Source organism: Protopterus annectens, chromosome 7.part1 (genome assembly GCF_019279795.1).
Source record: "Protopterus annectens isolate FY-2018-M chromosome 7.part1, PAN1.0, whole genome shotgun sequence".
Classification (NCBI taxonomy): domain Eukaryota; kingdom Metazoa; phylum Chordata; order Ceratodontiformes; family Protopteridae; genus Protopterus; species Protopterus annectens.
Window position 1 is genome coordinate 49,882,809 of NC_056740.1, and position 17,241 is coordinate 49,900,049.

At 38.0% G+C, this 17,241-nt stretch overlaps 1 protein-coding gene across 1 annotated transcript in view; it reads right to left on the reverse strand.

Moving 5' to 3' along the window:
- CHCHD6 (coiled-coil-helix-coiled-coil-helix domain containing 6) overlaps positions 1-17,241 on the reverse strand; it is a 3,644,424-nt gene that overhangs the window by 3,357,582 nt on the left and 269,601 nt on the right. Inside the window, exon 4 of the mRNA XM_044078539.1 lies at positions 720-849. Coding sequence (XP_043934474.1) covers positions 720-849 — 130 coding nt within the window. The remainder of the gene's footprint in view (positions 1-719; positions 850-17,241) is intronic.

Below are 17,241 nucleotides of genomic sequence, written 5' to 3' on the forward strand. Positions count from 1 at the left end.
TTCCGTCTTTTTTTTTTTTTTTTGCTTTCACTTTCTCCTTCCTGCCTGCAACACAAACTTAAACAGCCTTCCAATAACCAACCATTTTGCAAACCAAGAAACCTGTCATAGTAATTAAAAACTCCATCTCTGTTACTTACCAGCCACATCTACCCAGTTTCTTCTAATTTTAGTATGGAGACTACTACAAGTGCTTAATGCATATCTGCATTGCTAACCTATATTTCCAATATATTAGAAGGCAGGCTACCCCAAAGGTATACAAATCAAATCATCTTTTGTGAAAAATTTCCTTGCAACATTTCCCACTTCTAAGCAGTAAGAGACAGGATATTCTTTATGTGAAGGCCTATTCATTTAAAAGGTTTCATATTTTTGCCATTACATCACCATTTATAGGAAAATGTGGTGATATACTTACAATGACAATTTCTTAAACATATCTGATCCCTTTTCAATAACAGGCACTGCAGGAGGCAATTTGGAAACATTTTTAAAGAAATGCATACTCTAAATTTCTCATTTTAAACTGTTAATTCTGAAATGTTAGTGCTGAACATTTATATCTCTTTTCCGCCTTACTGATGCATCAAGAGGTATGCTTATCCTACATGTCTGCAGATTTACAGGCTTTCACAGTTATTGAGCTCCAGGAAACAACATAAGAATGATTAGCATAACCTGATTCTGTCATAAAATGTGAAAAACATTGCACTCACTGAAGTTTGTTGCCTTTCTTCTTTGGCTGCTGCTTTTTCTCTCGGCATCTTGCTTTCACTAACTGCTGCCTTGTCTCTCTTGGCAAGCTGATCCAGCTCCTCCTTAATTATTGATTGCTCTAGTTCATACCTGCACACAGAAAGGGCACATCCAGACAATATCCATCACTGCTACTGACAATGTATTTGTTACTCTTACAAAAAATTAAGTGACTTAAAGCTCACAATTCTGAAGAGACACTGGCAGCCAAAAACAGGTAAACAAGATGTAAACCTGTCTATAAAACAGAATGTAAATTGCTTTGAGTACATCATTGGCACACAGCACACAGTTTCATACTTCTGACATGTGATATGAATTTCATTCTCTGAGCTACATGGCAGAAGTCTGACATTGACAGATAGCATACAAATTCAAACAGAATATGATGTTCATGATACAGTTTGGAAGGCTACTAATTTAATAATGTCACACATAACAAGGAAAGTGTGTGCATAATGCTGTTACTATGTATTTCTTCCTGTAAGTGTTTCATTATAATTTAATTTTACTAGGTCATGACAGAGGCATAAGAGGTCTAGCTCACTTGCCTATAAATACACACACACACACACACACACACACACACACACACACACACACACACACACACACACACACTTGAAGTCTCAATGTAACCCTATGAACATGAACTTCAAAGCAAAGGTTCCGAGTTTAGCACAAGTATCTGCATGTTAGAGTAACCATGAATATGCAAAAATGAGAAAGCAAATAAATAGAAAGCAAAAGTACAACAGAATGGGACACAAACAACTTTTAGGCTGCCAAGTGTGTGTGTGTGTGTGTGTGTGTGTGTGTGTGTGTGTGTGTGTGTGTGTGTGTGTATGCATGTGTCTCACAAGTAAACATCACAGCCTCACAACAGCAAGGTCTATACCTCTCAACTGTACTGAATCGCTCAGTTTTTACTGGTTTTTGAGGTCCAAATGATGGGGTGGCATGATTCCCGAGTGGCACCTCTTAATTTCCAATTTTCCCAGCTTTTTTTTAAATGTTTAATTTAATTTTTTTTCGCCTTTTTTCTGGGCTAACATCCCGTGGAGGTGTGTGGTGACATCAGCTCTGTGAGCAGCCTGCACTGGGCACTCTGCATCTGCAAATGGCAGAAACTAGAAAGTATGATGATTATCCCATTCCCTCTAATTTGGGGAAACAGCGAAACCAGCTTAGCCAGGATTTCAGGAAAAAAAAATACAATGAAGGATGCTATTGCTAACAGGATTAGTAAACTGAAAAGAAATAAAACTGTCGAAGGTCAGGCTTTCAGAAAGGTAGGCGTTGCGTGTTGCATCTGTCTTCTTCTTCAAGTTATTATTAACCATTGTACAAGTGCAGGAACAAGTATGTTTTTTGAATATACAAAGTAAGTGCTGTATTTACTGTCTGCACACTATTTTTGTGGTTGCTGGCTGTTGCAGATATTGCCCCATTGTGTCTGAATCATACAGAACAGAAGCCTTGATATGTTTTCTCCTAGCTGTTGTGAAATAATGTTGTGTAGGGATTCAGAACAATAAATCCCTAAATTCGTGGTTTTGAAATGCAGAGTCTGCAGACAGCCACAATGTCAGTGTTCAGAAGAAAAGACCTAGACCCAACCCCTTGTTTTTTCCTAATGCCTGTTTTAACACCTGGAAATAGATTACTATAGTACTAACGGGTTATGGGCACGGGCGTTATGAAATCCATAGTGACTAGAGTTTCTAGCCCCAATTCGGTTTTCTGGCTGCTTGAGTACTGTTGGTGAGTGCGATATATATATATATATATATATATATATATATATATATATATATATATATATATATGACACCAGTAGTACTTTGGCTGATGAGTGGCTCTCTGATATTTTTTGCATTGCTTATTTATATGTTGTATTACAGTTTGATCAGATGGTAAAAGATTGGATAATCGCGCTTCCTAGTTAGACTTCCTGATAGTCTCAACTTCCAACTCTCTGGTCTTCTATGAATCAAATAAGCACCATTGCCATCCAAACTCGAGTAATTCTGAACATGTGAGAATATTTATATTCTACAGAATTTTATTAAATGCTTACTGGCCATAAAAAAAATAACTGTTGTAGAGCTGAGAGTCAAGAGTTCACTATAGTGCATTAATGTACTTACCACAGGCAACACAAAGCAACAAAAGAAATGTAGCACTTTACATTTTATGCAATATGAACTTTAATGGTCTGTTGCTTTGAAACTGTTTCTCACTATTTGCAACAAATTGCCTCTGGGAAGGATATATAAAGAAATATGTAAATAAATGTGCAAGGATAAAAAAAAAAAAACATCTCCAAAATATAATGAAATGTCAAACTTTTTTTATTTTTTATTTATTTATTTTATTTAACATTTATTGACCGGGAAAGTCAGACTAGGTTCCACAGATCCTGTTCTCAGCAGAGGCCTGGGGAGAAATGCTCCAGCTCCACTTTGCAAATTTTTTGTTCAGAATTCTGACAATTAGGAAGTCAGCATATGTAGCTGCCCCCCCCCCCGACTGTTTTGCAGAAACTATGACAGGGTGTTTATTTTACTTCATTAAATACAACTTGATTGTTACTCTGTCTCAAGATCTAAATGGTGAGTTTAAATTGTAGGTACTTGTCACATGGGAGTGCAGAACTCTCATAAAATGTGTAAAGCAACACATTCAGTGCAGTTCTCTTAAAATTTATTTCATGTGAAGTCTGCTTTTGTTTTCTTAGTCTTTTTAGCTATATATAACCGTCCCTACTGAGACAGGGAGATAACAACCTGCCACATGTACCTGCTTTTTATATACATTTTAACATTGTTTTTCCACCTTTACCTCAGTGAAGATATAAACTAAGACTGTAATGGTTTCTTCTTCCATCTCATTTGCTGTGTGTTTACCCTTAAATAAGAAATGACTGAAAGATGAAATAGATTTTAGGGTTGATAAAAAAATCACTTGGTATGCTATTTAAGAAATAACTGATGAGTGGGTGTGGATATATTGAGGATTTACCCACTATTGGTGTGGTTTAATCATCAGGGAAAAGCCCGAGTGATTAAACAAAGTCACCATGGGTAAATCCTCATATACCCACACTCACAAGCAATTCGTATGATACAAAGACATTATTTAAAAAGAAATTGTTTAATTACTTACTTGTATAATGGTGCTGTAATATTCCCCTGCGTTGCTTCCTCATACTAAATGTTCTGAATTGGGGTGGTTTGTCATTATTGGTTCATGCATTTTGTTTCATTGCCTACTGGAAAAATATTCAAACACTAAATTTAAAATGCGCTCTAAGTCTAACAAGTGTGCTGTATTATACAAGGAATATAATTTAATAAAGTCAGGAAGGTGTATCAAAGAACACATGTATGTTTCTTGTTTTGTGTGCAAGGGACCTATAATTTGAAAACAGCCATCTTTATCCACCACTCGCCAAATGCAATTTCTTTGGATGTGGTGTGGGTTTCAATGCTGTTTCAATGAATGTGAGTTTCAAGGTCAGAGAAGTTTTAATGCTAGTAAGTCTATTTTCATTGGGAGACAGTATTGCTTTGTTTAGCAGATGTCTATTAGTGTTTGTGCACTGTGCTACAAATGTAAATATAAAATCCAAATAATCATTGTAGAAGTAAAGCAGTATGCACATTAGTGTTTATGGTAAATGGGACAAAATATCCAGGTAATGGGACATTGGAATGGCTGCAAGGGGACTCTAGTGCCAAATTTTGGTTGTCTGTTCTTCAGTTTGCATTTGAAAGTTGGTATCCCATGATTCCATTGGAGTGGGTGAGGTTACATAATTATGTATGCAAATGTTATGTTAATAAGTGTACAGATCTGTACCTATTTTTCATGGGCCTTGTCCAGATTTTTGATGTTTCCAGGTTGAGAGGTATGGCAAGATCCAACAGTTCAATATCAACTTTCACTCATTGTCTCTGTGGAGTTTATGAATCTATGCTTTCCCTCTGTATGGCTTTTTTTCCCCAAGAATTCTGGTTTCATCCCACTTCCCAGAAACTCACTGGCTATTCTAAATTCTGCATATAAATAGTACATCTACCCTTGTCCTTGTGGCCTGGACTGCAAGGTATCAGTCAGATATTGTCCAATTTAATTGCCAGGTTAACAAATGAATACATTAAAACTAATTAAAATAAATGTGTGTGTGTGTCTGAGTGTGTGTGCATGTATGTATGTACATGCACTCTTGTATCGCTGTACTTGTGAGGTTGGCTAAGCAATCTATCAAGAAATCAGTCAGCTGCAGTGGTGCAGCAGTTAGCATTTTTGCCTCACAGCAAGAGGTTCTTCAGTTCAATTCTCGTCCGGAGTGCCTTCTGTGTGGAGTCTGCATGTCCTCTCTGCGGTTTTAGTGAGTTTTAAAGACATGCAGTAGGTGTGTGTGTGTGTGTGTGTGTGTGTGTGTGTGTGTGTGTGTGTGTGTGTGTGTGTGTGTGTGTGTGTTTGCCTTCCGTGAAGGTCGGGCACTGGACTGGCAACTCAACATCATAAAACCCCACTGCCAATCAATCTGCGGACCAGTGATCGACTGTCACAACCCCTAATGGAAGAAGCTGAAAGACACTGCTTGATAAACAATCCATCAAGAGATAAGTAGTATATACAGAATCTTCTTAATTTGCTTTTCTTGAAAAAAATGACCATTTTCACAATAAGAAAAAATCTTAGCTCCTCAGCTCAACCACAAAAATAGTTTGTTTCTTAATGTTTCATAAACATTATTTGAAGAATTCGTCAAAACTGTTTTACTTTCTAAAAGAGTTGATATGCCCTATGAACACATTTTCTGATTAAAGCAAAATACCACATGCAACAAAACCTTCACTTTTGTGAGGTTAACTGCAACACAGCCATTAATGGTGACTTGACAGCAAATAAATTCAATCAGATGGTCCCAGAAAAACACAATAAAGGCTGCTTCAAATGCTATTACCAAAGAGACATTTCTTCTGCACAAAAACCAAAAGTATCTTAGTAAATTATATCAGCAGCATAAAAAAAAACTAAGTAATCCATAAAATTTGTGGTCTTCTGGCAATTCACTGAAGATTGCAGTCAGGAAATGACAGACTTGTGTTTAAGACTACACATTCTTCAGAAAATGCATGCTAATGTAAGACCTGCCTTCTAGCAACTTTTTAAGTCTATAAGAGTAGAATTTAAAATCTGCCCCAATTTTGGGTCTTTATCCCCCATTATTTTTGGCTTTGTTCAGAATTCTTGGCTGAAAAGTTGAGAGGTGTGCTAACACTACAGGAACTGCACTCACAGGTGAGAGGAGCTTTTGCAAAGGGCCTGGGAGCAGGTGTCATATACTAAATTTTAAACATGAGTCAGGTTTAGAAATAATCAGCACTCAAAAGTAATTTCCAGAATTTCCAGACTCTTCATATATCCTTCAGATGATGATGTTTGCGGATTATGTCAGCATATGCCTGCACATATGCACACACAGACACTAAGGCACAGACACACACAATTACTAATTTATACCTTTAGCCAGCAGTTGTCATCTACAATGAAAATATAAATTCAGTTACAAAAATAGCACAGAAGTATCTTGCCGAATCTTATACACCACAGTGTAACATTTACACGAAAGCTCTAATGTGAATTTAATTTCAAACTGTACTCTCCGGTTTAACAGTAATAGAGCTGCTTCCTTAGCTATATTTAGTGTACTCTTAATCATATTATACTCTTTCAAAACTGTAATGTGCAGTACAAATGATAATTACTAGGCAGTGCAGTGGTGAATTTAGACATCTTTTTAATGTTTTTTATTTGATTTAAAATTCACTGTATAGAAGAGCTTTGTTAATAAAAATGAATCACAGCAACAGTATTTCATACTGTATAGAGGGATGAAAATTCCATGTGAAAATCCTTTCTAAGAATAGGTTATTTCTGTTAATGCACAGGGTTAAAATTATTAAAGTAAATAGTGGAATGTTATCCATTGAATCAAAGCACTTAATATCCTTATTAACCTGTAGCAGACTTGTCATACAGATTTTAATTATATCCTACCTATGCAGCAGCAGATGCAGGTTACGCTAAATGACTGCAAATATATGAGTATCAGAACACCTAAGCAAATCAGTCAGAAGGCATGGCAAGCAGAAACAGACATAAAGAGAGGCAATGAAGGAGAAAAATATTTAGCTGGTGTTCATTTACTTTCTAAGCCTGTACTGACATTTTCTGTAAGAAATTTCTAAGTAGTCAGTGACAACAGTGATTGCTTACCTTTCTCAATGTTCCTAGATTACTTTGTAAGCAAATGAGCTTTACTCTTGTGGTTACAATTAGCATCTAAAGATGTGCTGAATGGCGAACAACAGTGTTAGTGGTTACAACTCGGTTATCACTCTTCTACTACATGACTTGCACCAGTATAAAAGCATACTATAATATAATAAAGTACTATTGTATACTAACAAAGTGCTCACAACGGTGAGGACTTTGAGGGAATTTTGGGACAGGAATGAGACTTTTTCTTGAAAAAAGTCTGGGGGAAACTACTTTCTATTTATGTTAGCCCAGACATTATAAAAGTATGGATATGTAATCTTATCAATATAATCAGCTAAACTATGTCAAGTTTACATTGGTAAAGGATTGTTTGAATTTTGTTGTCAATGTTTCTGGTAATTAGGTGAATCTGTTAACAGACCAATTACCTTTTGTATTTGACTCCTCAAAAAATGTCCTCTGTATATTTTATCTTATATTTAAGAGATCTGAATACCTTAAACAGAAAAAAAACATAATAGGTTTACTTAAGAAATCTCACAAATCATGTATATTACTGATTAATGCTATACTACACAGTCAGATTGAATAATACAGTCTTCATGTCATAGCAGGCTACTACATGACACTAAAGGTATTCACCTTGGCAGTTACATGGCCACACAAGTAAACTGACACCATTTTAATATGATAATTTCTATGACTAAATTTAGGGTAAATTCATTCATTTTTGATTAAGTAATCTGAATACACATATGCTGTATGAAAATATCCAAACACAAAAATCAGAAAAATATAATGCTACCATTGCAGCAACACAGACAAAAAAAAAAGCTGATTGTTCCAGACGTTTCACTAAAACATGTGAAATCTATCACAGGCTCATGCCAGTCCCATTTTAAAATTTAGGTGGCCAAAGAAGGGCCACACTGGCAGCAACTTCATTATAGGCCACAGTGCTAGATCATGACACACTAATACCAGATAGATCTTTTAATTAGTTAACTTCGGGCACCTCATATTTATTTATATTCACTTTACCTTAATTTTGGGTAGATTCATTAATAAATAGATAACACTGGATGCCCTGTAAAAGTAGAAACCCTTGTTTTATGTTTCTGTTGACTCCAACAAACACATTGTTCCCTCAAATCTGCAAAAAATAAAGGATTTTTCAATAGCTAGAAATTTTCTGTAAAAAAAGACTTTTTTTAAACTGAAAATGTTGTTGTTTTTATACTAACATTGTTAATGATTCTTTTTCCTTAACAAGGAGACTGAGGTGAATAATAGCCTAACAATTCCTTGGTTTACATTCTAATCTGGGACTTGGCCATGCCTCCAATCAGCTAGAATGACTACTAGCCAGTCTGAAACTATACCCTTACCCCAGTCATATGGGCTTGTTCTCCAGCACACACCCATGCTTAACATGTTTTAAACAAGTCAAATTGTAATGGTTATTCTTTAAGAAACCTTGTATCTGATGAAGTATGACAGACAAAAGTGTTCATTACTTTAAGCAAACTGGACAATTTAAAGTTCAAAGGAGGATTCTTCATGTTTATATTACTTTATTTGGAGAGTATGTTAATTCTACCCTGGTTAGCTTTCCACCCACAAATTACCTAAAGTGATACACCAATGGATTACTTCAAAGGCTTTTCCTTTTCTTCTTTTATGTTCCCATCTATTTATCCAGTAATTAGAGAAGCTGGAAAAGTGGAAGTGTATATTCGGTTACAAAGAGAAACATACCTCTCAATCTGTTAGAGTAAGAAATCTGGAGAAAGACATAAATAATAGGGTGACAAAGGCCCAAAAATAGGGACAATTTTTAAATATTGTCCTTACAAACTTAAAAAGTAGATAGAATAACAGATTTTGCATTAGCATGGATTTTTCTGAAGGGTACAAAGTCTGAAACTCAAACATCTGTCATTATTTTCTAACTTAAATCATCAATGATTTGCTAGAAAACCACAATTTTATGAAAAATGGACCAAAAACATGAGGCAAAAATATGGATATTCTGTGAAAATCTATACAGTTGAGAGATATGAAGAGAAGTTGTTATGAAAACAGCAATTTCTTAGAGGATGAATCCTGACTTTTTTAAAAGCGTACAAGACATGATGGTAGGTAGATGTGGTGTACACTTGTTTTCAGTGGCAGAAAGTAGGAAATGTGTGATATAAATGCTGCACATTCATTCCAAACGATGACAATGGGACCATATGAGTATATTTCAGTAAGTTGCAGATTTTTCACATGCCAAAGAAACTGATATATTTTTTCAGGTTAGGAAGGGGGAGTTTTTAAATGTTTTATGCACTCAGCTGTAGTGTGTACAGTTCTGCTATTGCTATGCTTTATGTGTAGGACATTAATAACAATGATAGCAGAGGACAGGTCCTGTTGAAGTGATGATTATCATAAAAATATAAATTTCATGATCCCACAGCATGATGAGACATATAAGTAAAATTTTCAAATAACTTTCATGGGCTTACAGCATCTGGGTCATATAAGTATAATTTTCATGTAAATTTCATGAGTTTACATCATGATGACACAAAGAGAGTAAATGAAATGCAATCCTTCATATCCAAGCATATTGATATGTATATAGTAAGTGATAATTCAAGCCACAAAACGCACTTCTGACTTATTATTCGTTCTTTTCCTACAGCTCCTGCCATTCCCACTAAGTTACTTGTCAATGCTGACCTGAGGACGAGAATAATCAGATGAAATAAATGGTGACTAACCTGTTTGTAGGGTGCTCTTGGTTATCTCATACAGCTTTGAATCATGCCTCCTGCTTCCTTTTTTCATAGTGAAAGGGAATTATTCATGTTAATGGTCAGTTATGAATTAGGAGGAACTGTTATAGGGATGGATTTCTTCAAGCAGAATTGTTTCAGACATTATGCTGCTACTACCTCTGTACAAATTAAGTTAGGAAAGCATAACCATGTTTTGTTGATTGTTAGGCTGCAACATGAAAAAAACATTGTTAGGGGCATATCAATAGAGACGTTGTTAGAGGCTCATTATTACAAATGTTGTTAGGCACATGATACTATACGGCTACACGAGTAAAGATTAAGGATGCATGGCTATTCCTGGTTATTAAACATACTTTCAGGAAAACAAGGCAAAGCTAATTAAGTGAGAGGTTGAGGCTTGACATAATGATTAAGGTATTTACCGCACAGACAGAAGATATATGGTTTGATTCTCACCTTTGAAAGGGAAATTGGCTAGTGTTAAAATAGCCCACAAGGGCAGTTAGCCAAGTTCTTGAATTTTGTTTTTGCCCGACTTGTAAGTAAGGGCATGGCATCCAGGTCTAAGGAAGTCATAGTGTCACTTTATTCGGCCCATATCAGACCCATAACTGAGTATAATGTCCCATTTGGCATGTACCTGACCAGACATATGCAACAGTTAGAATCCTCACAAAGGTTCCTTACCAGAAGAATCCAGGGTAAAAGTATGTTGTCCTGTATGGATCACCTTAAAGCCCTATCTCTATACTCACTCTCCTACAGGTTACTGAGACGTGATGTATGCCTGACATATAAGGCATACTCGGATCCAGCTCTGATGGACCTTTTGCACAGCCACAAAATGAACAGCATCAGAACTGCCAGATCCAACAATTTAAATTTTGACTGTAACATAAATAAGGCATGTTTTCTAGACAAATATGTGTCTTAGAGGATCCCCATGTTCTGGAACTGGCTCCCCATCCATGTGAAGAACAGTCTATCCATGACCCTATTTAACAGTAACCTTGATCAATGGATGGAAAAATTGGAAATTCAATCCAGGTCTGGCCCCTATGTGTCTGAGAGAAACATGCAGACAGTAACATGTCCAAACTACTCCCCCACCAAATAACCTCTAGGAACTTCCTAACTAAAATAGTCCCTCCTAATAATAACCCATGATACATGGAGGCACAAATGGGTTGGATGCATGGATAGGCTTATAAAATCCCAGTGATCATTAGCCTAGTATATACCAATGAACCTATGAGCATATATAGCTTCACTTAAAATGTAGGCAGATTGATACAAAAAAGTTTATAGAACAACAGGAGACATTGAGCTATCATCTGAAGGAGAAGAAAACTTACTTGATGTGTCAGGAATAGTACACATGTTATTAGATGATAAAAGTTTATTGAGTATGAAACTGTAAAAAGTAACTGCCATGAGATGGGGAATAAAACTTTATTGGCATGAAAAAATGTGTATACATCAAAAATGAGAAAGTTGTATATATTAGGTTAGGAGAAGAGGATAAGAAGTGAAAAAAAAGTACTGGAGAATAATCCTTAATATGACTAAGAATAACAAATAACAGCTTGACGATCCTTGTACTTTCTGTATATAAAATATCCATGGCTTGCTGCTGCTCAGATTCACTTTTTATAATTCTAAATCTGCTGCTGTATTCTAAAACTGGCAAAGGAACCAAGGTACTAGGAGAAAATAATTAGACAGGGAGAGGTAATAGAATGGGAAGTGGCCAGAAACTAATTTGGACTGCAGGCTGCAGACTGCCTTCCCTATCAAGGACTGATATCAGTAGGAGAAAGAAACAGGGGTATCCTAAATGAAAGAACAGCATTGGTAGAGTTTTTAGCAGAACCTAGAACACAAGCTGCTGTTAATGGGATAATTAGTAGGGCACAGAAAACATTGCACGATAACTATAGGAATCATTCAGAGGAGTAATGCCAATGGAAGAAGGTCCAGAACAGGATTCAAACTTAATATCACAACAGTTTATTAAGTGCTTTCATCCCTCAACATAGGACTTCATCAGAAAAAAAAATTCTGACTGCACACTTCCTTTTAAATATACTTGGAAAAAAATCATTGGATAATAGGATAACTGATTCAACATTATTAAAGCCACCAAACAATAAAATGACTCCACTACAAAATAATAAAATAAAACATATATACATTGAATAATTTAAAATATAAGTCTACATTAAATACTATAAAATGTATCATAAGGGAATAAATAGTTAAATTTCTTTGCTTCTATCTGAAGTAAAGATTGGATGGATGCATGTTCATTTAAACCTGGGGGAGTTCTGGCATACAACTTAAGCTGCCAAAACAGTTCTGTAAATTCTAATATAATCTCCCATTCACCTCATCTGGGGCTCATAAAAACCTGTTCTAAGACAGCAAAAGAATTAACAAAAATGGAGCAAAACTGCTGGCTTCAGTAAAACAAGTAACAGAAAACCAACAAACACAGAACCCAGCTATGATGGAATATCTTTAATAAACCAAACCAAAATAAAATGAACAAATAAAAAATGGATAAAAGGACAGATGAGCGCTTTCTCACCAACACTGGGTGCTTCATCAGATCTTTAAAACACTACAAATCATGATAAATATAGTATATCTAATTAAATCATTCAACCAATCAATGTCTCAGACCTCTTGATCTCAAAGTCAGTCTTAAAGGGACATGCTCATTAAGTCCCTTATCCTTGCTGGCTGCTAATATACGAATCCATTTAATTTCTAAACATTCTGTTTGGGTCTTAATGTCACCCTCTCTAGCTGAATTCAGGTATTTTCTTAATGCTCATGAATTTAAACCTATGTATGGCACCTTCATTCATTATATGCTTAGCCAATGCATTCCTGCTGTCTCACTTATTAATACAGTATACATGTTCTTTTATATGATCCCAAAGACATCTGTTGATCTTACCAACATACAAACTGTTACATATTTCACAAACAGCTAAGTACACTAGATCTTTTGTGCCACAATCCGCATAGAGCTTAAATTCACACAACCGTCCACTGAGGGGACGTACAAAACAGCTATCGGTCTTAATATACTTACAAACATTACACGTTCTGCAAGGATACATCCCTATCTTCTTCAGTGTTTTATTCCTGCTTTCTCTCCCAGAGCTCAAAGATTTATAACAAAGCAACTTTTTCAAAGATGGACCATTTTTAAGAATAAAATGGGGGCTCCCTGTCAAGTAATTCTCTGTATTTAGCATCAGACATTAAAACTCACTAGTTCATAGGTTCATAGGTGGGTACTAGGCTATCTGCTGAAAGGCATTTATAAGCCTAGCCAGAATGTGTTGGCTTTCACCGCCCCCTTAGATTACTTCCCTGTGCCTCTGTCCAGCAGAGCCACTGAAGTGATCCCCAGGGTAAACTTTCTGTTTTCCATCCACTCGTCAAGGTTTCTCTTGATGAGTGTTAGCGAGGAGCTCTGCCTAATGTAGATTGGAATCTTGTTCCAAAGCAAGGGAAGTATCTGTGACAGGAATCTATCCCTCCAGCACGTCCTATTTATTGCTGTGGTGAGGTTTAGATCCCTAGAGCATGTGGCTCGAGGGGATAAGATTTTCTTTAGGTGGAGCATGTCCATCAATTCTGGGTTGGACATGGCCTTGTATGTCAGGCAGAGATCACCTCTGAGTAGGCGGTATGCAACCGAGTACAGCTGGAGTTTCTTCAGTTGAGCTGCATACGGCATCCGTTTGAGGCCAGTGATCCTCTTGGTGAGGTACTTCTGTGGTCTTTCCAGCTGTTGCAGGTGTCTTGTAAGGTACATCCCAAATGGGGCATTGTACTCTATGATGGGTCTGATGAGTGATGAGTAGAGGGGCACAATGACCTCTTTTGATCTGGATGCAAACCCTTTTGTGATTAGGTGGGCCACATAGAAGGATTTTCTAACCACTTTGGCAATGTGATTATCAAAGGGGAGATTACTATCTACTTGGGTCCCCAGATCCCATATTACTTTTTCCGTATTTAGGGGACTACCACCTATGTGGTAGTTTATGGATACTTTGTTTTTTCCAAAGGGGACGACTATGCACTTTTTGGCATTTAGCTTGAGGCCATGATTTTGTCAGCAAATATCCGTCTCATTGAGACCCTTTTGGAGGATGTCTGTGTCAGCCGGAGAGTCAATTATAGCCCCTAGTTTTCAGTTGTCTGTGAACTTGGTCAGCCATAGTCCTCTTGTGCTTACCTGTACCTCTGAGAAGTATATGATGAACAGGAAGGGTCCTAGGACTGAGCCCTGGGGAATGCCACTTGTAACTGGTTTAGAGTCAGACCTAGCTCCTGCAACTCTCAACATGTGGGTTCTGTCCGTGAGCCAATTGGCAACCCATCTTGTGGCATAGGGGTTTATGTTCAAGCTGGTGAGATTGTCTATAATACCAGAATGGGGAATGGTGTTGAAGGTCTTTGCAAGGTCTAGGTAGGCTGTGTGTACCACTTTTCCCTCATCTATAGCCTTGGTAACTTTCTCAAAGAAGTCCACTATGTTTAGGAGGCATGATCTGCCCTTAACAAAGAAGAATTGGGTAGGGTCCAGTGTTTGGAGATTCCCAATGTCTCTGTTAATGAGTTCCATGATGATGCACTCCATAGCCTTGCAGACCAAGCTAGTCAAGCTTATAGTGCAATAGTTCCCAAGGTCTGTTGTGGAATAACCATTGTTGTGCACTATTCTATGGGTATGTAGCCTGTGGAGAGGCTGAGTTTGAACAGTGTGTTTAAGTGAGGGGTTAGTTCATCTTTGAGCTCGTGTAGGATGCAGTCTGGTCCCATTGATGCTGTGTTTTTTGGCTTTGGAGAGGGCTGTTTTAACCTGAGTGTCTGTGATTTTAGGAGCTCTACATTCTTCTGGTATGGTTATGGGCCCTTCTGGGGGTGAGAGGGGGGTGATGTTTGCACTCAACCTGTCTGCCAGGATGTTGGCAATATCATTTGGTTTAGTGTATTTTGTGCCATTCTGCACTAACTCCGAGCAGATCTGAGCATTGCCACTTAGATTCTTGACATAGCTAAAGAATACCTTGTAGTTATCTTTGGAGTCCTTGGCAATTTTTCTTTCGAAGCTCGCTTTGGACAATTTTATGAGGGATCGTAGTTTCCTGCTGATACTGATCAGGGATGTCTTCCCTTCTTGGGATTTTACTCTTTTCTGTACTAGTTTCCTCCTTCTATTGTATAGCTTGTTTATGGCAGGGGTCCACCAGACTGGTTTCCTTTTCTTGGAGTTGTGAGTCTTGGTTTTGCTTGGGATAGCATGATCCATGCATTATTGTAGGTGCCCGTAGAATGCATTAGTAAAGGATTTTGCAGCTTGGACAGCATTATCCTTTAGCATGGGGGCTTTGAAACTTTCCACCTCAGTTTTAAGTAATGTGAAGTTTGCTTTTGAAAAGTTTTTCATGGTGGTTTCCTTGTCCGGGGGTGGGGGCATAATGTGGATACCCAAAGTGATTTGTTTATGGTCAGATCTTACCAGCAAGGGGTTGACCTCCGGTGTGGAACACCAGTCACCCATGTTGGTGATGACCAGGTCCAATATGTTGTCACCTCTGGTGGGAGTGTTGACCAGTTGATATAGGGCTTTTGAGTTTATAAATTCTAGGAATTGTTGGGCAAGGGAGTTAGTACTTGAGTAGTTCTCCCAGTTAATGTTTGGGTAGTTGAAATCACCCAATATTAGGGTGTTTGGTAGGAGCTTTATGTTTCCCAGTGCTTCCAGAAATGCGGAATGGAGGTCCTGGAATATGGTGGGTGATCTGTAGCAAGCTACAATTTGAACTGCAGTTTTGCCCATTGTTAGTTGCACGTGGATGATCTCTGAAGCATCGTGCTGTGCAACTAACCTGGCAGTGTGGGTATCCTTGATGAATATGGATACTCCCCTGCCTTTTGTATTTCGGTCCGGGTTCTGTGTCCAAAATGTATGGTATGAGTTGTAGCCTGGTACTGCCAGGATGCTCTCTGGAGCCTTAAACCAGGTTTCTGTTACTGCACATATATCAATTTCCTCCATACTGAGGTGTTCCTCGAGTGCATGCATTTCGAGGTTTAGACTTCTGGCATTGAGTAGCATTACCCTCAGATTTCTATTACTTGTGCTATTTACGGCTGTGGGTTTGTCTTTTGAGCCTTGCCTAAAAAAGGCATTATAGGGGTGGCAAAAGCCTTGGCCAGTATTCGAAAGCCTAAGGGTGACAGGTGCAAGCCATCTCTAGCGAAGCAGCGTGGCTTGTCGAGCATGTCATCCCAGGCGAACAGACACTGGATCCCCTTTGAATGACACCAGAAACTTAGCCAATTGTTGAAATTGATAATTTTTCTTTATACCGTGGTATCATTCTTGGTGAGGGCAGGATGCTACTCAGGGTCAGGGTCATACCGGCCTGCGCTACGTGATCAGACAGCTCTTCCATGTCTCTTTTCATGTAGTCCAGGGATGTACGGCTCAGGTCATTCACACCAACATGGACAATGACAGAGTCGTATTTGTACTTGTTCTGGAGTGAACTGAGTGCTTGTGTTATGTGGCGGATCCTGGCACCCGACAGGCAGCTAACAGTAACCTTCTCCTTATTCAGCCTAGTCAGTGGGACGTCAGTGTGCCTGACTATAGAGTCACCTATTACTAGTATGTTGGGCATGTTATTTTGCCTTAAGGGCTATTATTGCGTGACACACTGGTTTTGTGAAGTATGTGTTTCATGGTTTGTGTTGGCGGGTGGAGGTTGCTTGGATGTCTGCTTTGGAGGCCTCTGTTGCTTTTGCAGATTTTTATTTAGAGTGTCTGAGTATGTTTCCGTGTATTTATGTGTGTTTTTTGCCGGTGGTGGTTTAATGGGTCTATGTGAGACTGGTGGTGTGATGCCAGTATTTTCCTTCTCCTCTTGACTGTCTGATCCAGTCTTGGGTTGAGAGAGCTTAGCCTACAGTTTGGCTGTAAAATTGCATCTCTCGCATGTATTAGTGTTTGGTGGTAGGAGGAGAGGGTTGTCTGTGTACATGAAGGCAGTTGTAACATTGCCTCAAAATACCCAGATTCACCAGTTGGAGTGGACAGTACACCTAAAACTGCCCTTTGGACATGCCTGGATAGGTACAATGAACTGTTTTACTGAATGGCTGGTAAGGTCGAATAGAGAGCCTTGTCCTTCTGTACAGTAAAGGGGGGTCTAGTGCTAGGGTTTATAAGTGCTTGCTATGAGTTTTGAGCAAGTGCTGGGCTGAGAAATAAATGGCTTGAGTGCTTAAGTTGAAAGTTTGTCTAGTTCCAAGGGAAAAATTGAAGAGGAGACTTTGTGGAGCCGGGATAGTTATA